Source organism: Acipenser ruthenus, chromosome 15 (assembly GCF_902713425.1).
Source record: "Acipenser ruthenus chromosome 15, fAciRut3.2 maternal haplotype, whole genome shotgun sequence".
NCBI classification, from domain to species: Eukaryota; Metazoa; Chordata; class Actinopteri; order Acipenseriformes; family Acipenseridae; genus Acipenser; species Acipenser ruthenus.
Window position 1 is genome coordinate 8,888,749 of NC_081203.1, and position 27,343 is coordinate 8,916,091.

The window sequence follows — 27,343 nt, forward strand, 5'->3', positions numbered from 1 at the left end:
AACCAGGGTTACGGTAAGTAACCTAACGTTGCTTTTCAATTTGAAGATGACCACCAACATACTTCTGGGAAAGTATACAAGAGCAGTGGCGAGGGAGAAGGAACGGCAGCAGATGAAGGATGCATCAGAACCGCATAACCCAAGGTTAGCAGTGCGAGCTTGCAACCTCGAGGAGGCAAGCCGGGTGGGGGCAAACTGGCATTTTCATATGCAGTCGAGACTGTGTCCACAATCCAGTGCGACAGCCGCTGCTTCGAGAGGGGCTGTCCTAGGGTCCATATACCATGACAGACAAAAAGCTGGTCAGAATGACTTGGAGTTCTTGTCCTATCCACATAACACCTCAATGCCCGCACCGGGCAGAGGAAGTTCATCTCCTATCCTCCCACGAAGAAAACTGAGGTGGATGGAAAGACTCCAGTTCCACAGACTGGTTCATGTGGAAGTCTGTGATCACCTTAGGGAGGAAAGCAGGTTTTATACGTAGTGACACCCTGCTGCCTTCGTCCCAAATATGCATTCAGGAGCTGTCCCGCTTTGCGGAGATGATTGCCAAGAGGAAGGCTGTCTTCATAGACAGATACTTATGGCAAACTGTATGGCGTGTATGGGCTCAAACGGGGCCTTTGTGAGAGCCTCCAGTACAATATCAAGGCTCCATTCGGGGAGAACGACCCTCCTTGGAGGGCGTAATTGCCGAGCACCCTTGAGAAAACGGGCAGCCAAGAAATGTGCACCCCGAGATGCAGAATCAACGGGGGCATGGCACACAGAAATGGCCGCCAAATACACCTTCAATGTAGAAAGTGACCTACCAGCATTGAGCAGTTCTTGCAGAAACTGCAAGATAACTGTCATAGGGCAAGAGACTGGGTCATGACCCTTAGTCAGACACCAGTTCTGAAAATATCTCCACTTTTAGGCGTATAACGACCTAGTGGAGCCTGCCCTAGCATTCTGCAACGTGTCCACAACTGGGTCAGATAGCCCTAGGGATGACCAGCGATACATGGGGTAATTGACAATGGTTAAAAGGGTGTGCGTGTGTGTGTTACACTGAGTGTGATGGTAGGAGTTAGGTTGGAGAGTAAGAGAGTGAACGAGAAAAAATATTATTATTATTGTGAGAACTGGTCAACGACGTATTGGAAAGGTATTTGGATTACGATTTGGTTTTGGAGATGAGGTAACAGGCTTAGCCTGCCCCGTCATTAGTTAGGGAACCATTTGTTTAGTTAGGACTTGAGACCAGGTTAAGTTTTGTTTTCTTTATTTTCTTTTCAGTGTTTAAAAATAATAAACACACGCTACAGTGTTTTCTTACATCTGGTTGTCAAGTGTCTGTTTGAGGAAAAACCTGTGACAAGAAGGCAAATCATCACAGCATTGCGGCTATCCAATCATGTTAACCTGCAGTCATATGATGCGGGATGCGTCATGTGGTTTTCTTGGTGCGTGCGCCTGTGTGCCGGGTTTTACTGGCGAAGTGTCATGATGGCTGGTTTTGTTGACGAGCCTGTCACTAAAAAGCAAAAAAGGATTTCACTTACATTTCGCAGACCTGTTTAAACATTAAATACACCAAAGATTTCAGAGCACTATAAAAGCCTGAAAATAGTGATACTTGCTTTCTTACTAAAACAGAGCGCTGTCATTTGTTAAAAGGCAAGCATGCAACATCCCCCAGAAGTTATCGACATCTCTGTCTGGTGTGGATTTGCCCATACATTGAGACTGCACTGGCCCTCGCGACTGAGAACAGATCAACCAGTTGTCGAGATAGTTTATTACTCTGATCCCCTGCAGCCGCAGGAGAGCCAGGATAGCGTCCACGCACTTTGAGAACGTACGAGGAGCTAGGGAGAGGCCGAATGGCAGCACAGCAAACTCGTAAACGCTTCCCTGAAAAGAGAAGCAGAGATACTTTCTGTGCTGTGGACGAATGGGAATGTGAAAGTACACGTCCCGTAAGTCCACGGTGGGGAACCGTCGCCCGGCCATACGGACTGGAGGATGTGACGGTGCGTCAGCATTTGGAACCTCCTTTCTTTTAAGAACCCGAGTAGTACTCCTCTCCGTGGGAGGTGGGGTCTCCGAGACGAATGGCTCGCTTGCACAGCAAAGTGGCCACTTCCTTCTGAAGTACCGAGGCCTGGAGAGGGTCTGTCACGAAAGTATTCATGATACCTCGAAAGGGAGGAGGTCCCAAGCAGAACCGTTTTGCACGGTGGCAAGCACCCAGGAGTCTGAGGTGCAAGCGCGCCAGTACTGCAGCTGTTGTGCCAAAAAGGGGGTCTAAGGCCGCCAGCCTTTAGGGGCCCTGCTCGGGCTGCCGAGGCTGAGGCAGGGCAGTTTCGGGTGGCTGTTTAGGGCGCTGGCCCTGAAAACTCCTCCTGTGATGCTGGTGTGTGGACTGGCCACGTCCTGCATTCCCTCTGCCTGCCAGTTGGGCCCAGTTGCTTGCTGCTGATGTGCCCTGTAGACGATGCCTTAGGTCACCCAGCAGAGCCGTGGGGACTGGAACTGTTCTAGTGACAGTGCACGTCTGAGGAGCTCGCCAGCGGCTCGATCTGCCCCACACAGAGGTGCGGGGAAGGAGCAACGCGGCCACCTGCTGGGACGCCTCGCATTCCCGGTGGGATCTCTGTAGGATCCCATCCACAGCTGGCCCAAAGGTATGTCCTGGGGATATAGGCACATCAAGCGGTGTGGCCTTCCACACCAGGAACTCTGGCTTGTGACAGCCACAGCTGTCTATGAGCCACGATCAAGCTAGCCAGGCTCCGGCCAAGAGCTTGTCCTTGGAGACTGGAGATCTGCAGCAGTGTGCTGGACAGGAGACTCCGTGGCCACCGGCTCGGGAAGCGGGGCCTCACGCAGTACATCATCCATGTAAGCAGTAAGCACACTCATTGTGTTAGACAGGCAGGTTGCCTGCGCCTCTGCTGCATACGCCTGCTTGAGATGCGTTTCCGTCACCTTACATTGAGGGTTCGGACATGCCGGGTCTCTAGCCAATCTACCCACTGGCGGGGCCTTAACTACGGCTGCGATGGTGGAATCGTCTGCGTCCGGAACACAGACCGGCCTTAAGGTCCATAATGTCCCTTGCCTGCTTGGAACGCTTCACCCTTCTCGCTTGCGGCGATGGGGAGAGACTGCGGGCGACCTGCGCATCGGGGATGCCTAGCAGGGGGTCCTGGGACAGGTCATCCCACAGGTCACATCCCTCTCAAGCGCCAAGGTGGCATGTTGAACGCCCACAGAGGGTATGCTTGTCCTCTTGTGGGATATTGGCGTTGCAGGCCATGCAGTGGTTGAACCCCGACTTGCCTGACATGGGCCTGGTGTTTTGCATTGGCCATGTACTAAACACCACTTGCACTGAGTACCGTGCAGTGCTGTGAACTGATGCTGAGGTGCTGGCCACCGTGTGCTGTATGTACTGAGCACTTGAGCACCAAGATACTTAAGTATCAAGGGCTATGTGTGCGCCGCGGTACCGAAGCACCAGGGGGGCCGCTACACAAATGCGCCTACCCTAACCTTGCAGTCACACACACCTGGTCAGCTCATAGCGTGTACCAGGGGGACACAAGGCCGAAGCAGTGGTGGGCGAGTTGAAGTAGACAGCAAAACATGGTAGAAAGATAGTATAGGGGAGAGCACACTGTTTACAAGGCCTGACTCACCGAGGTGGGCAGACATACACAGCCGGCAGGGTCTACTCGGCAGCGGGGATACGGCAAGACCTAGCCCCATGGAGGAACTGTGTACTCTCAGAAAGAAGCATTCGTGCTGAAAGCTGGCTCGCCGCAAGGGAAATACAATCGACTCGATTAGACTTGAGAAGCTCTTTTCTATCAAAACGCTCAGCTCAAAACAGAGGTCTTACCGTACCGTCTTGAGAAGGAAAAAGAGAAATGGCTTCCTTTGGATGAGAGTTTTATCCCCTCGGTGGGTGGGACCGAGTGCATTATCCCAGGAAGGGGCCTATCGGCAGCTCTGGTATAGAGAGCTCAGCGATACCTACCCAATGGGCAGGCATCTCCCATATGTAATGTCATTGGTTGTTGTCTTCGAATTGAAAGGGAACTAGATTTTAGCAACCTGAATCAAAATAATGCAGGACTGCCTGTGTCCCACCTGCTATGCACAGTGCAGCAGGTCACAGAAAAACAAGTAGAGACGCACTGATAGGCTGATTAAAACATCACTGTCATCTGAACAGTAAACAAGAAAGTTAACCGCTTAAGTATTTTAAAAAAAAAATTATATTTCTCTAAGTTTTTGTTTTTGCCTAAGTGCAATGCCCCCAGGAAGGCGAAGGAATAAAAAAAAGCCTATCTACAGAAGAAAGATACGTAGTTTGCGTCGCTTGCCTTGTGCAGAAGTTCACAGGGTTTCTTTCCTCCCCGCGCCAACTGAAAGGGTCCCGATTTTTCACTCTTGGTATCTGGTCACCCTAATTAATACAGAGTTAAAGAGTGATAATTTAGATCATTTAAAAGTGGTCCCTGTGCTTTCTCAGAGACTGAATCCTTGACTCACTGTCTGTCTTTCAAAGAGACTGAATTATTAATTTGTGTGGTGCCCCTTTGTATATTTTTATGATTCATAGTATTATTATTGTTTGTGGCGTAGGCGAAAAGCGTCCGCCATTATTTGTTATTGTTTTATTGTGATTTTAGAAATACGTGAATGCGTGACTGTCAGCTAGTAATTATTGAATTGGCTGACAGTCACGCATCTTTAGTAAACCTGTGCAGAACGTGACCGAGGGGTTAACAAGATCATTAATAGTTAGTTAATCCCTCGGTCACCACTATAAGAACCTGCAGCTTTGACTGCACGGTGGAGAGTGTCAGAGGCAGAACGAGACAGGAGTGAAATGACCTGCCTTGGTAACTAAACAATTGCTAGTAGTATTATATATATATATATATATATATATATATATATATATATATATATATATATATATATATATATATATATATACCTACCTACTTGTTTACATCCGTTCTGTTATCTGTTTGTTTGGCCCTTGTGCCCTTTTGTTTTTGTGTTTGTGTTTAAACTGTTTGTTAGTAATATTTAATAAAAGCTGAGTGCCGTAGCGTCTCAGTTTCACTCAGCAGTACTGCCTTGTTTTGGATTCATTTCCTGGTCTGACGTCACCCTTGCAGCCATCTCTTTCACAATTAGTCATTTAGCAGACTGGCAGGGCAAAATACCTGCTTATGGAAATAAGTGTAGGGTTGGCAGGTACCATTGTGTTGTGTTGGACTTATTCTCTTCATCCATGATATTTTGATATTTCGTATATCTGCATGCAAACGACTTTGCTTTGTGTGTAGCTATAGGCAACAATTCCAGAAATCAACGTCATGTCACATCACCATGCCATGATTACAACACAGTGCACTGAAGCTAGTAGTGGTTTGAACACTTCTTTGTGCAACAAAATACACCATCACAACAATAGGAGGACACAAGTATTTGGAAACATATTTTCTGTTGATATAAGTCTATATTCACTTTCAGTTCACCACAGGTACCCACTAAGAAATGTATGTTAGTGAATAATACAAAATAATTTATGAACTAGTTATTTTCACATTTGTGAAATTCATATTGTAAAACTATTTAAGTTTCAGAGCATTTTTATTTTTTTAAGTTTACTTTTTATGTTGTTTTTATCAATAATGGAATACAATAGTTTCAGGTCTGCAGGTGCCCATTTAATTTCTTTAAAAAATATATTTACATTGATAGCTGAGTACTGTATATGATACAAAGAGTTTAAAACAATTACGAAAAAAAGAACCACGGCCTCATTTCATTTGACCTTTCTTCTTTAAAAAATATCGAAATAAGCTGCCTTAGAGGCAGGATAAATCTCATTTTAATTTGGTGACCCCTTATTTTTATTTCTGTGTTAAATGTATTATAAAGAAGTGTATTTTATCCTGCAAAGTTTAAGAACAAAACTGAGGCAATGGAGTACTCATATTTAATATTAATGCTATCTGTTGCATAGGTGTGATAGCTATATAATGTATTTTATTAGTTTAATAGAAGAAAAACAACACGTTGATAAAAATACGTTTTTCCTTCAGCAAGAGAGGCAAATGTCAGGGCTCATATTACTGCGGGGCGGGGTTTCTCCATATAGTTTTATTTCCACATTTCCTTTTCAACATGTTTTAAGCTGCCAGGTATCACTGAAAACAGAAAGGAACCTGTTAAAAATGTGTTAATTGTATGATGACATTTCCTGCCTTGTCTATGCAGTTCTTCAGTACCAATCAATGATACGTTTTTCAGTACCAATGATAATGAGAAAGCATCTCTGCACATTTTACATAGGCTTATGCTTATATTAAGGAAGATTAACTAGTATTCCTTTCGTAAGTAAAGAAGTGACAACATTTCATTTGATCAGAAAAGGAACACAATGTAATCTTATTACAGCTTGATCCATGTATCAGCCTGTACTGCTGACTCAAAAAATAAACTCCAGCCAAGATCAGCAAAGATATTAGCCTTCATAAAATGCGTAGTTAATTTAGATTGTCAGAAGACGCTTTCTCATGATTGATTGGTACTGAAAAATTGAATAGGTATGAAATTTCATCAAGCAATTAAGAAGTTTAACAGGTTCCTTTCCATTTTAAGTGATGTCCGTTACAGCATGTTAAAGGGGGAATTTGGAAATACAGCTATTCGGAGAAACTTAAAGGGCTTGCCTACGTGGATTACTATTTACCAGACAATAACTACTTCAGAAGGGAATCCCTGTCTGTGCAATCATCAGGGCAGTTTCTAAACAAAACTCAGAAAAGCTGATAGTGGACTTTATTATTTGCACACAGTCAGATGATAGGATATTTAACACATTTCATCACCTTTAGTAGTAATAGTTTAATAGCAGAAAGTGGCTGAAAAAAATCATAGTATCTATTATTCATGGCACACTAATGATTCAAGCAGAAACGCAATTAAAAAAAAATATACAGAACAAATACCATATCATATTAAATGGTAAGAAATTAAATATTTTGAAAAAATAGGTTCTATGAAGTAACCATTTAATAAATAGAAATATTGAGATATGTAATATTTTCATACAGGAAGGGCCTGGTTTGTAGATTGGAGGATAGAGAGAGCTAGATGGAAGGTAGAAATCAAAGAGAGAAGATTATTATTATTATTATTATTATTATTATTATTATTATTATTATTATTATTATTATTATTATTATTTGTTTATTTATCAGACACCTTTATCCAAGATGACTTACAGAGACTAGGGTGTGTGAACTATGCATCAACTGCAGAGTCAGTTACAACAACGTCTCACCCAAAAGACAGAGCACAAGGAGGTTAAGTGACTTGCTCAGGGTCACACAGTGAGTCAGTGACTTAGCCGGGATTTGAACCGGGGACCGTCTGGTTACAAGCCCTTTTCTTTAACCGGGATTTGAACCGGGGACTGCCTGGTTACAAGCCCTTTTCTTTAACTGGGATTTGAACCGGGGACTGCCTGGTTACAAGCCCTTTTCTTTAACTGGGATTTGAACCGGGGACCGCCTGGTTACAAGCCCTTTTCTTTTACCGGGATTTGAACCGGGGACCGCCTGGTTACAAGCCCTTTTCAAGTTACAGTGTACATTTTAAAGAGTTGTCTCATTAGCTAGGCTAAATGTTAAAATGTTTCAGCCTTGGCTTTTGGGTGATGCTCTTGATGAACTATCAATGAAAACACATTTTAAACTTACTGTATATCAATAGAATATAATGTAAATAGAAAATGTGTTTTCTGGTGACCTAGTATCAGCTGCTTTCTGACTTTTTCTTTGTGCTTCAAATGAGACCAATTTGAAATCTGATTTATTTGTAGACCATTTTAGGGCTGGCATAGATGTTCTGCTGCTTCATAAATCTCATTTTAATATCACAGAATTCATTTAGAAATGAGCCCCACCTACAATTTGCCCATGCACATAATTAAGGCTTGACACGCCTTAAAATGCATGGCTAATGAGCGGCGGAGCGCATTGCACGGCGGAGCGCATTTTTGCGGTGCTAACACGGCCTTAACTTGCCAAGTGTGTCATGATACATACGGGGCAATTTTAAGGCCAGCGTAAACTCGGCGCTATGGCCTTAATGCCATCGCAGTTTCTTGATTTCATGACCTTTGTGTGGGGGAGAGGGGCTTAGGTGTGTGTAACTGTGTGTAAAACTGTGTGTAACTGTGTGAACTTTATAGTGAAGGCGAATGCCCAGTCTGCATTATTTTGTTTTTTGTGAACATTTTATTTTATTTGTTCTTGTGTTTTGTGTTTGTGTTATAAATGTGTGCAACAGTGCTTCACTGCAGCTTCTTGACTGTGAGTCTCTAATACCTGCCGGTAACAGCTTAGGCCGTGACGTTACCCTGTCACACAGACTTTTTTATCCAAAGCGACTTACAGGGACTAAGGGTTTAACTATGCATCAACAACGGCTGCAGAGTCACTTACAATAGGACCACGGTTTTCCGTCTCATCCGAAGGACGGAGCACAAGGAGGTTAAGTGACTTGCTCAGGGTCACACACAGCGAGTCAGTGGCTGGGCGGGGATTTGAACCGGGGACCTCCTGGTATCAAGCCCTTTTATTTATTTAAGTGGTTAAATAAAATAATCCTTGACTCCCTGTCTAATGTCTTTCTCAGAGACTGAATCCTTGACTCCCTGTCTAATGTCTTTCTCAGAGACTGAATCCTTGACTCCCTGTCAAATGTCTTTCTCAGAGACTGAATCCTTGACTCCCTGTCTAATGTCTTTCTCAGAGACTGAATCCTTGACTCCCTGTCTAATGTCTTTCTCAGAGACTGAATCCTTGACTCCCTGTCTAATGTCTTTGTCCTCTTGTTCTGCAGGGACTTCCTTCCCCGTGGATCTGGCATCGTCACCCGACGTCCTCTTGTTCTGCAGCTCATTAACTGTCCCACAGGTAAATCTTATTGAAAAAACAAAATTGTTAGCTAGATGGAATGGAATTTAAATCGGACTCTCCAATCCAAAAGAAATAATACATAACATTAGCAACTACATACAGTTCGCAAGGACACTGTCTGTTGTGTGCGCTGTTTATCAATCACCCTTTATATTGTGAGGCACTGCTGGTACAGATTAGACCCCTTTCTCTAGAACCGCACTGCAGAAGAGCCAGACTGGACTGCAGGTGTGTTTATAGAGTTTAGCTTTTTAACTTGTGTTTATCACACAGCACTGCCTATGTGATCTGGGCTATGACACCAATGTAACGAAATGGAGGCTGAGCGTGTACTGGCGTCAATGCATATTGCTAACGAGCTCCTAACTACTATGTAGTCTGCACTTGTGTTCATAAAGCTTTAGACTAGGGCTGTCCAAATACATTTTTGGAGTAATTACAACCTCTTAAAAATGCATACATTTCACAACAAAAAACCTCCCTTTCCCTCATCTTTACAATTGAGTACTAATCAATGGCAATTCACTTTTGTAACGAGGGATTTAAAAGCTACTTGGAACAGAATTTTCCTTTCACCCAGGGCTGACATTTTTATTGCTGACATTTTTATTTTATTTTATCGACTGGGAATAGAAGCTTGTATCCGAGCCGGGAATGGTTCGTTTCGACGCTTAGATAACTGACTCGCAGACGTCTCTTTTCCTATCAGCAGGAGTCCTGAACACAGAGCTTTCTTTGACGTTCGTTTATTGCAGGGTACAGAATCTTCTTGCAGTCAAGAGGTATAAGCTTAATGCCATCCTTTCTTATGAGCCATGTGAGACTCAGAAACCAGGTCAGACCAACTCTGAAACCAATTAAGAACCAATTCAAAGTTCTTGCTGCAAGTTGCCAGTTCTTATAGGATTTTCGCACAAAGACCTATAAATTTCCCCTACAACTGTCTTCTGTTGTTTTTGGACTATAATTGACTCACCCTGCATGGGATGACTTCATTATCTAATTTATGACTTCCCTCGGTCGTCTCCAACTTTTGCTTCCTCAATAAATCCTTATCTCGGGCCCCGATCTAATTATTATCTTGTAGAGACCCTCAGTGTTAGGTTCAGCTAAAGTCCCCTGATTCTTGGCTCATTAACCCCCCTCCTCCTTTGTGTAGGATGTTTCAGCAATTTCTCTAGCCAAAAGTCCACACGCTGTGCTGCATCCTGCGTGTTCAAGAATGAATCCAAAAGATTAGTTCAGATATGTACTTATATCAAAAATAGTTATTAGTTCCAGGCAATTGTGCCTACAAATGGGGCTGGAGGAGGTGGTTTTTATCTTGGGTTCAGCAGCCCTGGAGTTCTCTTCTGTGAAGAGCCCGGTGTGGTTTGAGAATGTACTTTGAACACTTTGCTTATATACCGATTAATGCTGTGCAGCAATTCAGTTTTTTTCCAAGTTTTATAACTAGATCTGTCTTTTATATTACTGATTTATTCCAAATTGTACTGAAACTCCAGCATTATTTGGGACTAGTTATAGAGAGTATGATTGTCTTGGCATATGTGGACTTGCCTGTGTGTCCCTCCATACATGTGAATGCCATGCTTACACTGTTACATATATCAGAGAACTGTTAATCCAGTTGACACGAAATGTGGCCATGAGTTACTTCTTTTCAACTCATCTGTTGACATATGGTGATTTTTGTGGTATCTGATAGCCTGATATCTCTAATGTATACATTTATATCTGCTGACTTTCTAATAAGTTTCTAATAAGTTTTCCCTTTCTATAACTTTCCAGTGCTTCTCCTTGTCTTCTTTATGTGCAAGGCATGATTACTTTGCATCTACTAGAGGAACCACGCTGTACAAGAGAGCACATCTAGACCAGTATCATGTGTTCAGGGTTAATCTCTCCCATCCTTCCTGACAGAATATGCGGAGTTCCTGCACTGTAAAGGGAAGAAGTTTGTTGATTTTGAGGAGGTCCGGATGGAGATTGAGGCAGAGACTGACCGCATCACTGGGAGCAACAAAGGGATCTCCTCCATCCCCATCAATCTGCGGGTCTCCTCACCCCACGGTAGGCTGTTTACCGAAATTATGTCCAAATAAAAAATGAAAAGGTTGAGGTCCACCTGGTAAAGCACGGCAGTGTGGTGTGCAGGGTGTACAGTCAGGAGAGCGCAGGGGTCCCGAGTGTCTTACCTGGTAAAGCACGGCAGTGTGGTGTGCAAGGTGAGGCTACAGTCAGGGGAGTGCAGGTTTGCGTCCTGGCTGTGTGAAGTCACCGCTCATCAATGGGGATTCCGGAGTGAACTGTCCTTTGTCCCCCAGAAGCTGGCAGCTCACTGACATCTGTTGTTGAGTTCTTGGGCGTAAAAGAGGCAACTGGCTTGGTCGTGGGATCGGAGGACAACCCACTGAACCTTAGTGCTGTGTGGGGAATTTGCTGCGGTGAGGGGAAAAAATAATTGGACATTCTAAATTGGGGAGAAAATTAGGGGTAAAATAATTGGGCACACTAAATAAAAAAATAAAAAAATGAAAGGGTCTATAGATTAGTCTATGAAAAGTTTGGAGATAAAAAAATCATGTCAATTTTGTATTTATTTATTTTTTAATTATTCACTGTAACATACAGAAAGGCATAGTACATTCCTGTCAATAGGTGGCACTGCTAGAACACAAACATACATAGAAGTTAGTTTAAATTGCTGTATGATATCACAAAATATTTAGTAATTTTAATCCTTATTACATTGAGGTCTGTGTGGAATGGAATTAACTTCTACATTTACTCTTTGAAGGGTAAACAATTTTTCAAACTGATTTCTTAAAGATTTAAAAGGCCACTGAGAGGACGAGTGGATTTGATCAAAACATTTCCAGCTGCAGCCTGACCAAACTGAAAAAAATACTTTCTAAAATATAAACTCTGCCTGAGAATATTTTTTTTATTTCAACTCTAACTAGTTAACTTTTTTTTCTGCAACTAGTTACAATTAACTTGTAACTGTAACAGATTCCTTTTTGAAAGTACCTTCCCCAACACTGTGATAGAGAACTTTGGAGTAAGGTGTACCACGTGGTTCTGGATCTCTAGGATAACACAAAAACAAGCACTTTGTCAGGAAGCCATAGTGCGTGCCAGTGGCCAGTAGCATTAAACACCTTAAGTTACCTTTCCCCTTAGTTTTCTGCTTTAGTATGTAAAATTTAAGGATGTTGCAGAAATGCAGCTTAACCCTAAGTCTATACCCAAGTTAAGGGAAAATGTGTCATTAAGTGTTATACTTAAACTTTATAATTAATGTGTTTTATACAACCAGCCCCTGACTCTCAGAATCCTCATGTATTCAGTGTGTGGATTTCACGTGTCTGTCTGTTGTCCTCTCTCCCCTAGTCCTGAACCTGACCCTAGTGGATCTCCCTGGGATGACAAAGGTGCCGGTGGGCGACCAGCCGGCCGACATTGAGCACCAGATCAGGGATATGATCATGCAGTTCGTCACCAAGGAAAACTGCCTCTGCCTCGCTGTGTCTCCCGCCAACTCGGATCTTGCCAACTCGGATGCTCTCAAGATTGCCAAAGAAGTTGACCCACAAGGTATGAGGGGAGAGGAGCTGGGACAGATGGGGTGTGTGTATGGGGAGAAGAATTCATTAGGAGAGTGGGAGAGGAGGAGGGGGAGGGAAGAGGCATTGGGAGAGGGGAGAGGGGGAAGAGGCATTGGGAGAGGGGGAGAGGAGGGGGAAGAGGCATTGGGAGAGGGGTAGAGGAAAGGGGAAGGCATTGGGAGAGGGGGAGAGGAGGGGGAAGAGGCATTGGGAGAGGGAGAGGAGGGAGGAAGAGGCATTGGGAGAGGGGGAGAGGAGGGGGGAAGAGGCATTGGGAGAGGGGGAGAGGAGGGGGGAAGAGGCATTGGGATAGGTGACAATGACAGAAAAACAGAGGGAGAGTGCTAAAGAAGGGAAAAGTAATACACAGAGGAGTGAGACGGTGAGAAAATTAGAGAAGGGAGAGAGGATGTGGGAGAATATTTTAATAAAAATGTTTTTAACGGTTACTTGAAATTGTATAATGTGTTGAATACCAAATAATGGAACTGTTAATTGCAATACAATTTACAATATATATAAATATAATTTGGAACAATTCATGAGGTACTACTAGAAAATGGGAGGTGATGCAATATCAATGGCACTGGTGCAATAGGTGAAGGTGTCTAACTGGAGCTGTGTGTCGTGTGTGCGTGTGTGTGTGTGTGTGCGTGTGTGCGTGTGTGCGTGTGCGTGCGTACGTGCGTGTGTGTGTGTGTCGATTACAGGTCAGCGCACCATTGGTGTCATCACCAAACTGGATCTGATGGACGAGGGCACAGATGCTCGAGACATCCTGGAGAACAAGCTGCTCCCACTGCGAAGAGGTAGGTCCGGGACTCCCAGTCCCCACGTCTCCCCTGATCGGCGGGATTGCAGTTTACCAGACAATTAACCCTCTTCAAACAGGGGTTTTGTTATTAAAAACCTGAAAGTAACTCGACTACTATCATAAAGTTTGGAAAACAAGAAGCTCAACAGCGAAACAAAATGTTGTGAAGTCAGTCTCCAGACACATACTGTTATAGAGGACCTTCTCAGGTGTCACCTATTACAGCATGGTTTAGTGTGCACCATGTTGACATTCTCCAAGGATGAACAGATTCGCAGGTGTCACCTATTACAGCATGGTTTAGTATGCACCATGTTGACATTCTCCAAGGATGAACAGACGCAGTAAATGTGTTCCAGTTCCCAATTTTTGTTGTTCACCAACTCGCAACCAGTAATATTCAGTGTACAGTATTCAGCTGCCTTCAAGACTAAACTCCATTGCAGTGGATTGTTCATTAAAATGTCGTTGATTTTGCACCAGAAACTACCCCCCCACACACACACATTTTGCATTTCGATCCATACGATATCCCCACATTTGGGTTCCTTTTTCTCAGTGGAAGAGTGTGGAATGGTGGCAGTCAGTAAAGCTCTGATGAATGGAGGTCCCTGGATTACTGTGGTACTCAAGGGCTGGGTGAGCCTGACTGTGCTGTCTCCTGTCAGGGTACATTGGCGTGGTGAACCGCAGTCAGAAGGACATTGATGGGAGAAAGGATATCCAGGCGGCACTGTCAGCGGAGAGGAAGTTCTTCCTGTCCCACCCAAGTTACCGACACATGGCCGATCGCATGGGCACCCCTTATCTTCAGAAAGTGCTCAACCAGGTAAAATGACTGAACAGCAATATCAATTCAGTCCTGCAGTTTTGCTGTAGTATTGCTTCATTGTACTAATGCAGTCATGACATTATCTCCCAGTTGTATACTTTATAAGCAGGGGTTGGCACCATATCGAGTGTGAGGGACATTTAAAAAAATTATCCCTTTTGCTCAAACTGGCTGCCATTTTGCTTGCAGATCTGCATTGTTTTGCTGCATTTTTCACTTTCTGATCTTGAGAAACCATGTGATAATGTGACCTTTCAACTCCGTTGACTGCACCTGTTTCATGGTATAGTATAGTATAGAAGCAGACTGAGTCATTTCAATTAAGGGAGTCTGTAATAAGGGTTCTGTGCTCCTCCCCCCCACAGCAACTGACCAATCATATTCGGGACACGCTGCCCGGACTGCGCAACAAGCTGCAGAGCCAGCTGCTGTCCATCGAGAAGGAAGTGGAGGAGTACAAGAACTTCCTCCCAGATGACCCCTCGCGCAAGACCAAGGCACTGCTGCAGTGAGTCCACACTGCTCTCTGGGGCTGCTTCATTCACTCAAAACACCCTTCAAAACAATGAGCTTTCAATCTGGTTTCAGAGGTGTAGCTATATGAGTTTTCAAAATGTTTTACATCATGAAAATTTTTTTTGCTTAATAACAGAGCTTAAATGAATCATTTATAACCCTGTAGGCTATCATGGATGTACAACAACATTTTCTTTGGTGTGGGGCTGATGTTTTAGCCAAATAGAGAAACTTCTTTTCTAAGTCATGAGGGGTCATTCAGAAGTCAGTAAATAGGATAAAGGGTTTGTTAACTGGAGTATGCCCTGTATGTTATTGCTGCTTGTGTTTCTCTCTGTATCCCAGGATGGTGCAGCAGTTTGCGGTGGATTTTGAGAAGAGAATCGAGGGATCAGGAGATCAGATCGACACCTATGAGCTTTCAGGGGGAGCCCGGATCAACCGCATCTTCCATGAGCGATTCCCCTTTGAGCTGGTCAAGGTATGACATCATATACTGAGTTTCCACATCCCAAACCCGAGCTGGAAACCCTTCTCAATGGACACACTCCAAGGATTTCTTCTGTTGCCTGTAGAAGAAGCAGATTTACTCAGATCTCAGAAACAAGAATGGCCAGCATTGAGCAGAAAGACTCTTAGTTAGAACATAAGAAAGAACATAAGAAAGTTTACAAACGAGAGGAGGCCATTCAGCACATCTTGCTTGTTTGGTTGTTAGTAGCTCATTGATCCCAGAATCTCATCAAGCAGCTTCTTGAAGGATCCCAGGGTGTCAGCTTCAACAACATTACTGGGGAGTTGGTTCCAGACCCTCACAATTCTCTGTGTAAAAAGTGCCTCCTATTTACTGTTCTGAATGCCCCTTTATCTAATCTTCATTTGTGACCCCTGGTCCTTGTTTCTTTTTTCAGGTCAAAAAAGTCCCCTGGGTCGACATTGTCTATACCTTTTAGGATTTTGAATGCTTGAATCAGATCACCGCGTAGTCTTCTTTGTTCAAGACTGAATAGATTCAATTATTTTAGCCTGTCTGCATACGACATGCCTTTTTTGGGGCTGGTAGTCAAAGATATTAGTCACACATGTTTTCTCATTTTAAGCATGGGTTTCCGAAAATTGATTTATAAATGATCCTTTGTTTTATGTACAGAGTTTGCAATTTCATATTTGTATTGCAGGTTTGAATGATCTTATGTTATAGTTCAAACTGATTTTTAATTCATTTCAGATCTGTAAGTACAGATTGGTGCCTCGCTGCAAGTGAAAACCTTTACACGCAGCTCAACGCAAGCATAGAGATGCATGGCGATGGAAATGTAGCAAGCTTTTTAACTGCCTTTGAATCAAAGCTGTCCATTGAGATTGATAATTAAAGCTCCCAAATTTCTAGGATGTGCTCTAATTGAAATACATTATCAAAAACTCCTCATTGAAACAATGGTCTAATTCTTAGTTTTATTGAACATCTTATAATTGTGTTTTTAAAGTGGTGATCTTTAAGCTTGTTGGAAAAGGGTTAAGGCTGCTTACCTGCTTGCCAGTTCAGATCTCTGACTGTGGGCACGGTGCTGAGTGTGGGCACGGTGCTGGCTGTGGGCACGGTGCTGGCTGTGGGCACGGTGCTGACTGTGGGCACGGTGCTGGCTGTGGGCACGGTGCTGACTGTGGGCACGGTGCTGACTGTGGGCACGGTGCTGAGTGTGGGCACGGTGCTGAGTGTGGGCACGGTGCTGTGTGGGCATGGTGCTGGCTGTTGCCATGGTGCTGAGTGTGGGCACGGTGCTGAGTGTGGGCAAGGTGCTGACTGTGGGCACGGTGCTGACTGTGGGCACGGTGCTGAGTGTGGACACGGTGCTGGCTGTGGGCACGGTGCTGGCTGTGGGCACGGTGCTGAGTGTGGGCACGGTGCTGAGTGTGGGCACGGTGCTGGCTGTGGGCACGATGCTGAGTGTGGGCACGGTGCTGGCTGTGGGCACGGTGCTGACTGTGGGCACGGTGCTGACTGTGGGCACGGTGCTGAGTGTGGGCACGGTGCTGGCTGTGGACACAGTACTGGCTGTGGGCACGGTGCTGACTGTGGGCACGGTGCTGAGTGTGGGCACGGTGCTGGCTGTGGACACAGTACTGGCTGTGGGCACGGTGGATCAGATTGCTGCTCTGGATCAGTTTGGTATCAGATCTGAGACGTGGGTGCAGGGCAGTGGATTTCCCTGATAGCTTGTGTTTCTCTTTTGTTTCAGATGGAGTTTAATGAGAAGGAGCTGCGCAGGGAGATCAGCTACGCCATTAAGAACATCCACGGTATCAGGCACGTACCCCAGGCTTCTTGGTCTCTCCCTGCCCCTCCTTGTCTTTCTGTCAGGCTGTGAAACAGTTCCCAAGGCTTTGTCACCAACTAGAGGGCCACGTAGATAAAACTAATACAAGCTGGCCTCCAGCCTCCTTCTGAGCATTGTTGTGCCTGGTCAGTACTTGTATGGGATGCCTCTAAGGAACACCAGGTGTAGTGATGTTTATAGCTCAGTAGGGGGCACCCTCTATTCCCTAACCCTGCATGTTTATTTGTTATTTTTAACCTTATGATTAAAATATTTAAAAAAGTAGATGACCATGCCCTTCATGCGCATGTACGTTTGTAATGCCTCTCTATATAACCCCAGACTCTGATACTCACTATGCTAAACAATGTCCAAACCAAGCTTCTGTACAATTAAATGAGCACTCCTCTAGATATGTATACAAATGCAAGATAGACAGACAGGACGCTCCATATTCAGACGTTCATCCGGAAGTCCGTCTCCAAGCAGGAATAACAACAACAACAACAACAACAACAACAACAACAACAACAGCAACAATAATAATTGTATCACAGTATATGGCTTGCATCTATTTTCGGTGAATATTGAAAAAGCAAAAGGTTTCAAAGATCTCATAAACGACCAAACAGTTATTTTATTTTTTGGTAAAACCAGGGGAAAGCTTGGACAGGTTTTACTGTACAAAGTAATATACAATAATAAATATACAAATTTACGTATTCAAATATTTCCATTCATTGGAAAATTGACCTTGCCTTTAGTCAGTTATCAAGCAGAAATACACACTTTAAACTTTATAAAAATAAAGGCTACCATGTTGAATAAAAATGGGGTTATCATGAATTGGTGATTATATTATTCCAATTAAATATGAAATATTCTTATATTCAATTGATTCTAATACTTATTATAAAACCCTATTGTAAAGTCTTTCCTTAATACTGTGACATGCTGGTGGTGGATCAGCGTGGTGTCCCTCCTGTCTCAGGGCCGTCTCTGAGATTAGCGGGGCTCCTCTAGCCCTACAGAGCTCAATTCCAGAGAGTCATAGTGACATCACTGACAGTCAGGCCCGGTCCTAGGGATTAGTGACAGGGATCAGCACAGTAACTATTAAACACTCTATAGTGCTGAATACAAAAGCCCTAAGAACCTGAAATTCAATGATACATGTTTTGACTAGAAGTATTTTTTAGTGTCTTCAAAATAAACTTTGAAAAAGTCTTCTAGTGACGTTTGTCATTGAATTCAGTTTTCTTTTAGTATTACTACAATTGCTTGTTTCTCTGGCTCCATTTACAGCTAGGTGTTTGTGTCTTTGTTGGCCATGAATATTAAATATTGCAATTAATATTGCAATTTTCTCCCAATTTGGAATGTCCAATTATTATTCAACCTGGCTCACCGCTGCAATCGCTGAACTAACTCGGGAGAGACGAAGACGAGCACTCGCGTCTTCTGAAACGAGTGCCGGCAGCCGTCCGCTTTTTTTCGCTCTGCAAGCCCAGTACAGTACAATGCATTTGCCTTGAAATGTGTTCAATTTAAAAAAAGAAAATTACAGATTACTTTTTCAATGAGTAGCTTTTTTATTGTGTTTATTTTTTTTGGTGGCCCCTACAATAATATGAATTTTCAAGTTTATAACTGATTTGATATTCTAATTAAGTGATTTATTATTTCTTGGCTTATGACATTATGTTCTTGGATAGTACATAATGCCATACCCAAGTCTCTAATTACCAACTATCTCTGTAACAGTTCAGCCATTCGCATGGAATAATGCCATGACTATTGAAACATTTCTGGCAATTGTGGGGTGGTGGAATAGACACAGATTATCAGACAGCCCTCTATAAACCTCCACTTTGAAACACTGTGTATACAACTACAGTAAACCATGTCATTATGGTTCTTCACCTGCTTTTACCAGCCAGTTGACCTAGAATACAATGTGTTTAAATGCAAATGGAACAGGGCAGAGGCTGGGCAAGAACCAGAGACCTCACACACCACAAATGAGAGTTATAGAACTTTTAACCTCATCACTCCAAGAGAGCATCTTCACCTCTGTGCAAGAGAGCGTTTTCACCACTATGCAAGAGAGCATCTTCACCACTGTGCAAGAGAACGTCTTCACCACTGTGCAAGAGAACGTCTTCACCACTGTGCAAGAGAAGAGAACGTCTTCACCACTGTGCAAGAGAACATCTTCACCACTGTGCAAGAGAACGTCTTCACCACTGTGCAAGAGAGCATCTTCACCACTGTGCAAGAGAACGTCTTCACCACTGTGCAAGAGAAGAGAACGTCTTCATCACTGTGCAAGAGCATCTTCACCACTGTGCAAGAGAACGTCTTCACCACTGTGCAAGAGAGCATCTTCACCACTGTGCAAGACAACGTCTTCACCACTGTGCAAGAGAAGAGAATGTCTTCATCACTGTGCAAGAGAACGTCTTCACCACTGTGCAAGAGAGCATCTTCACCACTGTGCAAGAGAACGTCTTCACCACTGTGCAAGAGAAGAGAACGTCTTCATCACTGTGCAAGAGAGCATATTCACCACTGTGCAAGAGAACGTCTTCACCACTGTGCAAGAGAAGAGAACGTCTTCATCACTGTGCAAGAGAGCATCTTCACCACTGTGCAAGAGAAAAGAACGTCTTCACCACTGTGCAAGAGAGCATCTTCACCACTGTGCAAGAGAAGAGAACGTCTTCACCACTGTGCAAGAGAAGAGAACGTCTTCATCACTGTGCAAGAGAGCATCTTCACCACTGTGCAAGAGAAGAGAACGTCTTCACCACTGTGCAGGAGAAGAGAACGTCTTCATCACTGTGCAAGAGAGCATCTTCACCACTGTGCAAGAGAAGAGAACGTCTTCATCACTGTGCAAGAGAGCATCTTCACCACTGTGCAAGAGAACGTCTTCACCACTGTGCAAGAGAGCGTCTTCACCACTGTGCAAGAGAAGAGAGCGTCTTCATCACTGCGCAAGAGAAGAGAGCGTCTTCATCACTGTGCAAGAGAGCTGGGCTTGTTTCTGGTGATGCAATTTGCCAATAAAGTGATATTCATGGTCATCACTGCATGTCCCTTTATAAAGGTACGCAGTGCCTCTAACATGGATACACATTATGGTACAGCAGTAGAAGATGCAGCAAGTCTTTAAACCTCTGCAGAGGTTTCATCTGTGTTGGGTCTTAGGCCCCAGTGCTCCCCCTTGTGGGTGACTTTGTTTTACACCTAAATCCCCCTACCTCACCCTCTTTCGTCAATGCTATAAAATGATATTAAAATGCAATACAAAGTTAAGAAATGAGAAATAAGTGGTTCTACTTTAAAAGTATACTATATAAATGCCATTTTAGTATTTATTAAGCTATGACTCTGCATACAAGACAGTACGTAGTACAATTTTAAAATCAATTGGAGAATTGGTTTGAGTCAGTGTGGTATATGTTAGTATTCTAGCTGTACCTTTACCTAACATAAATCATCGTCCAAAGATGAAAGACTTACATGTTATTACTTTAAAAAAAAACAATGAATTAATGACCCATATAAAAATATCATTGTAATTTCGATTATAGGAATAGAGCAGTAACAGGGAGTTAGGAGTTTATCTTCTGTAGCACTTGAGGGTACGTGAAGCGTGATGAGGAGAAACAGTCCCTGCTGATTTTGCCTCTCAGAGCCAATGCGACATTCCCTGTAGAATCCCCAGTGAAGACTGGTGACTTCACACAGCCAGAATGCAATCTGTAGCGTGTTCTTCAATGTTTTAACCTTTTAGGCTAGTGTTAAAAGCTGTATATGTTTCCTTAAACATTTGATCTAAGAGATTGATCTAAGGAAAGTCTTTCTTGGATATCAGCTTTTTAATATAAGTTTAAATACCCCCCCAAGTTACAACAGAACCAGTGAATGACGTTAATAACCTCCAGCTGCTGCAGGAACATGCCTGTTTACTTCACAGAGTGACAGCATGGCAAAGGGCTTCAAAATAACTTATACTGTTGCCTACAGCTGAAACTACTTATAGATAACATAAGCACACTACACAGATCTAGTTTCTAATGAACGCACAGAAGATTAATTCAGACAGAACCTTCAAAGTTTAAGAAATTGAACTGTAAAAATTAACTGTAATCGTCTACAAGAAGTCTTGGTCAACGTTACTTTAAAATGTTAAACATTTGCCAAAGTAAAACAGGTAACACATTACCATAACACAGCACGGCACAATCATGCAGATAGCCCTCATAGCCTCCAAATCAAAATTCCTCCATTCTGATTACAGTTTTTTTGTTTCTTTATTTAATACAATTATGATGGCCATTATTCTTACATCAGGTAAGTCCATAGGTGCCAAACGTTCCTCATCAGCTAGAATTCTTTAAAATAGGGTGGGAATGTCCCTCGTTTTTTGTTTAGCATTATAATGGAGTGAATAGGGGATTTTTATAACCAAAAACCCAGTAAAATGTTCTCTTTGATGGCAGCAGGGATTCTACATGAATATTTTGTTTTTGATTGAAACTCCATGATTTCATACAAATACAATCCTCACTTTGCACTACCATGGAGATACTATACCATTGTCAAGACATAACAATTACTTTTTTATTAAACTCTATATTTAAGTCTTTGTATAATTATCTAAATTCCCAGAATTCTTGAGGAAATGTACCCCTACCGTGGAAGACTAGTTTTTGTGACGTTGAAGACAATGCCAGATTATAATTTAAATGACTACTAACCAGCCCTTGGATATTTCAGTAGCCTAATAAAGTGAAGAGTAGCGGAAGACTATTTAAATATGATTTAAAGTATAAAGATTTCCTCTTGATATCCTTGTCCTTGGTGAGTGCAATTACAATGCATTGCAAAGTGCTGCCATTTACACATTGACTTCCACTGTTTTGTGTTGTTTTTCTGTTTTCATGTTTTGAAGTAACATCTTTCTTTTCCCCGGCCCTCCCTCCTGGCGATCCTAGAACCGGCCTCTTCACTCCAGACATGGCCTTTGAGACCATTGTGAAAAAACAGATTAAGAAGATAAAAGAGCCTTGCCAGAAATGTGTGGACATGGTCATTTCTGAGCTAGTCGATACCGTTAGGCAGTGTACCAAGAAGGTAACCCCCCGCGTACACACCCTGTCTCCATCTGGAGTGCATGGGAGAGCGGCATGGCCTGTGTGTGCTGCCACAGGGACCATGTGAAAACTCATTGCTTCACCTTAAGAGACGGGGACTGGACACTGCACTGATGTGGACTATAAAATAAGCAGTTGTTCAAAGATGCAGTGTGTGTGTTCTGTGGTTTTTAAAGCCAAACACATGAAAAGATATTCCTCACTGAGCTTTTAGTGTTACCCCTGCTACTAGTGTAGAAGGGAGGTGTAGGTCAACTCCAAATTGAAGAGGAAGGCAGCCACATTACCAGCCACTGTCCAGTCTCCATCTCCAGGAAGGACCACTGCTGCACCCCCAACGGGCAGCCCAGTGGGCTAGAACCGGTCTGTGTTACAAACAGGATCAATAGCCCATTGGCTTTCTTTGTTTTTGAGTGTACAGCACATATCTCTGGGCTCCCTGCTGTTGACATCCAAAATAGGGGGAGCACAGGGTCACGATTTAAAGAAGGGGTAACCTGTGCCTCCCATTGAATGGCTTTTGGAGAAACCAATGTCTCACTTGCCTTTTTTTCTTTGTGCTGTCTTTCCCTCTCCGTCTCTTCCCCTCTCTCTTTCTATCTTTCCTCCCTCTATTGACACTGTGCTTCCCCCTTTCCTCTCTCTCTCTCTCTTCTGTGCCGCTCTATCTTTCTGCCTGACTCCCCCTGCAGGACGGGACTCTTTACCCCAGACTTGGCCTTTGAAGCCATAGTGAAAAAGCAGATCCAAAAGCTGAAGGAACCCAGCTTGAAGTGTATAGATATGGTAGTGAGCGAGCTCACATCTACCATCCGAAAGTGTAGTGAAAAGGTAACGACAAGGATGGGAGCCCTGTGCGTCCCTCTTAGGGTAGGGATAGACCAATTGCAGGGCATTCAGAGAGGGGGCACTCATTACCCCCACCCCAGAGACACAGACAACAGACCTGCAGCCAGGATGTCCCTTTAAAAGTTTCCCATAGGAAAAGAATAGTGTGGTATAGGATAGCGAAAGCATAGGTAAGCACTGTAAAGCACAGAGAGAGAGGTATGGTACAGAGAGGTATGGTAAAGATATTAAAAAACATGGCAAACCAGGGTAAGCTATGCTCAGTGCATAGTATAACCAGAGAAAAAGCATTGGAAACTACAACATTACCATTGTAAACTTTTATAAGGGGTCCCACACATCACAGCTAGGGATTAGCATAAAAGTACCAGTTTAACATCCGTTATAAATATGCTTGGATTACCACTTTGTAACTGTTTAATAGTAGCTGCCTTGCTCTTGTGATTGGCTCTTAATTTTACATTTTTTATGTATTGCCTTTATAAAAAAAACTTATAAGCAATGTTTAGTATCTAAGCAAGTAAAATACATTTACAACAAAATCATAATAATAAGTATATTCTTAATGTGTCTGTCTTTAGATCTATCTATTGATCTGTCGTCCGTCTGTCTGTCTGTCTATCTATCTATCCTCGTATCTGTCTGTCTAACTCTAGTCTTTTACCATTTCTATCTCCCTTCATCTGTTGCGTTATCAGTGGTCTATTCAATACTTATTTGTCAGATGAGAGACATATTGCATGAAATTATTTCATTTGTTTTCTTCCTGCTAAGACACACCAATAACACACCTGATTATTACTGGTAATGGGCTACATTCTCAAAGCTATTTATTTCAATATGTCATAGCCACATTTTTCAGGAAAAATACTCCCAGTAATGTTAACAAACTAGAAAAAACAACTAAGACACTTAAATTAAGAAAATGTATGAACTTGAGGTCATCATTTGGCTAATCATTTGGCTCGTCCAGTTCCTAGCGGCTGATTGATCTCAAAATGTTGTCAAATTGAATCAACAACAGGACAAGGAACCCATACCATCCCCACGCCACCCTAATTCAGGGGCTTGTAAGTAGGTTGTTTCTTGTTAGTTATTTGTTGTGCTAATGGCAATTGGGAATTACCAGCTTTGAGAATCTAGCCCAGTCTTTCTGATTAGTAATATTTTGAGCCAATCATGAGTGACGAGGGCAGGATTCACAGTTTTCAGCAATGAAACGATGTCCTTTTACACATTGCTTCTCATCTACATCACCAAAGCAAAAGCCAGAACTTAGAATTGTGAATTATGCTAACTTTACTTTCTTGAGCCAACCACCCATTGTTGTGGTGCACATTAACCCCTAATGGAACAAAATAGTCCGGGCATGACTGTAGACAGCTATAGGTGCTTGATGCAAGGGGTCCTCACAGCCTAGCACCAGTGACCCTGAAGGTGACCCTTCACAGTGGAGTCGGTAGTGGCAGACGAGTCCACAGTTTTGAATGGGTCAGCTGTTGATGTTTGGAAGGATCCTTCAATGTGCTGTTGAAATAAACATGGCAGCCTTTTTTAAACCTTTAAAACTTTGCTCTCCATAGATAAAAAAGATGAACAATTATACCACAATTTTCCCTTAAAATACCTGAAACTGGTTTAGCTTTAACGGATGCTGATTGGCATTTATTTAGGACGACCTAATAAATATGAATTCTGTGACACCAGCAGTTAAAATGGGTCTTCATATGAGGAGAATTCACTTGTGGTTTAGTCATCTCGGCCAGTGTGAAGCTCAGAAAGCATCTACCCATGTTGGTACAGTATATACTGCCCTTCTGAAGATGGTGCATTTACTTGGCAATCTCACATTAAAGAATCATGAAATACAGAAAACAGTGATTTGGTGAAGGGCCCTTATACTGGAACATACAGGACTTGTACAACTTACTGTCTAATAGTGAATTCACCAAATTATGAATGACTTGATTTACAACATAGGATACAAATCGAGTGCCACTGTTGCATGGAGAGGGTGCAGGTTCCCATATTCCTAAGCTACAGCGCAGTGATGATGATTTCATGTTCTGTAGCTCAGACCCCAACTGAGAAGCAAGCCCAGGGGATTACAGTTCAAACACAGCTGCTATTGGTCTATCCCTACCACAAACTTATCTTTACTTGTCATTTTACTTTACTGTTTCTTTTAAAACCAACAAATATACTCAAACCCTTAAGCATTTTATTTTGCAGTTACTAAACATGCAGTTTTCTTTTGCTAAACATTTTTTTGTTCTTTTTTTTTTTTACCCATTTATGTCCATATCTATTTAGTAACGTTCTGGGAGGGGGGATTAGTTTATCTCACGACTAACAGAGGCATTTTATACACTATTGCTTCTTCACTGGGTAAAAGGGGTCATGTGATATCCTGTGGATTTTGATGAGATTAGTACTGAGTACGGCATTTGGCTACTGCTCATTATTTAGGTACAAGGTGACAGCACAAGAGAAGGGAGTCTTTAGACTAGTTGCTTACCTTAATTAAGGACATGTAGACTCTTCCTGGTACACTTTTACTTCTTGTGACAACCTCATCTACTTAAAACCTTGGTTAGCACTCCTTTAAGGTGCAGTGTGACAGTGCTGGAGAGCTGAGAATGGAGTATTTAGACTTGTGCTCATTATTAAGGTGCAGGGTAATGACAGTGCTGGAGAGCTGAGAATGGAGTGTTTAGACTTGTGCTCATTATTAAGGTGCAGGGTAATGACAGCGCTGGGGAGCTGAGAATGGAGTGTTTAGACTAGCGCTCATTTTAAGTTGCAGTGCTGGGGAGCGGGGGATGGAGTAGTTAGTACTTATTTTTAAAGTGCAAAGTGACAGTGCTGGAAAGCTGTTTTAGTGTTAATTGCAGTATTACAGTATCTTATCCATGTATATCTCATTGCTGTTTAGATACTTACAGTAGCTACTCCAGCCCCCTAACTCTTCCCAGAAGAAGTAGAAAAGATCCTGACTCCTTGGGTGGCTGGAGTTTGGGTGTGGGCACCTATTTATTTATTTATTATGAATCTGAAATCCACAGGAGATCACATGTCCAGAAGTTCTGTCCCGTCCCATCCTGTCTCCTGTCTCCATGTTGGTCTCTCCTCTCCTGTGCCTGCCTGCCTGCCTGCCTGCCTTTCTGTCTATACGATTTATTCAGATTTTAACCTAATAACCTGGTACCTTTTTGATTTGTGCATGAAAAGCATTGGTGTGCAAGGCTGTGGCTACATTACACTGGCTGCTGGATGTTTAATGAATGATCTGCACTGAAGCTGCAATGCCTTCGTTCAGCACTTTAGCTTTGGTTTGGCTTTGATTAGACTGAAGGAGAGAGAACTAAAACTGTATTTGTTTTACTATTGGCAACATTATCATTGGTCCTATCACAGATTTGTTAAGCACAGTACAATAGGTGTAGTTTAAACCACTGCTTTTTGATATATCACTTCCTGTGCTAAAGGTCAACTCCATGGTCTGGCCACACTCTTGTAGCCGTGGGAGTGAAGCTGACACAGGAAGTGATTCGGTATCAGGAAGCTGTAGTTTGGTAATTCGTTATTAGTATAACAGCAATAAACAAAGAACAAAAAATATTTAACACAGAAATCAGGGTAATAGTGATAATTGCTAATGCTTATGAGAATCAAGATATTATGGAAGTGTCACTTTGCAGGTATCATGACTGCAGGAGTGTTACAATAGCTGTAAGACCCCACAATGCATGTTATTGATATGAGAGAGGTGTTATTTATATAATAGCTGTAAGACCCCACAATACATGTTATTGATGAGAGAGAGGTGTTATGTATATAATAGCTGTAAGACCCCACAATGCATGTTATTGATGAGTGAGAGGTGTTGTTTATATAATAGCTGTAAGACCCCACAATGTATGTTATTGATGAGAGAGAGGTGTTATTTATATAATAGCTGTAAGACCCCACAATGCATGTTATTGATGAGAGAGAGGTGTATTTATATAATAGCTGTAAGACCCCACAATGCATGTTATTGATGAGAGAGAGGTGTTATTTATATAATAGCTGTAAGACCCCACAATGCATGTTATTGATGAGAGAGAGGTGTTATTTATATAATAGCTGTAAGACCCCACAATACATGTTATTGATGAGAGAGAGGTGTTATTTATATAATAGCTGTAAGACCCCACAATGCATGTTATTGATGAGAGAGAGGTGTTA

General features: G+C 42.7%; 1 protein-coding gene across 11 annotated transcripts in view; it reads left to right on the top strand.

The window, feature by feature from the left end:
* The window catches only part of LOC117422010 (dynamin-1), a 116,043-nt gene that overhangs the window by 11,857 nt on the left and 76,843 nt on the right, over positions 1–27,343 (top strand). For 7 of the 11 annotated variants that reach the window (XM_058987128.1, XM_058987129.1, XM_058987119.1 and 4 more), the window contains exons 2-10: positions 8,932–9,005; positions 10,932–11,081; positions 12,405–12,608; positions 13,330–13,428; positions 14,102–14,262; positions 14,631–14,773; positions 15,127–15,262; positions 17,022–17,089; positions 22,106–22,244. In XM_058987128.1, the coding sequence (XP_058843111.1) occupies positions 8,932–9,005; positions 10,932–11,081; positions 12,405–12,608; positions 13,330–13,428; positions 14,102–14,262; positions 14,631–14,773; positions 15,127–15,262; positions 17,022–17,089; positions 22,106–22,244 (1,174 nt within the window). Of the gene's footprint in view, positions 1–8,931; positions 9,006–10,931; positions 11,082–12,404; positions 12,609–13,329; positions 13,429–14,101; positions 14,263–14,630; positions 14,774–15,126; positions 15,263–17,021; positions 17,090–22,105; positions 22,245–22,956; positions 23,096–27,343 lie in introns of all 11 variants that reach the window. The other 4 variants (XM_058987120.1, XM_058987123.1, XM_058987124.1 and 1 more) reach the window with 1 other exon arrangement.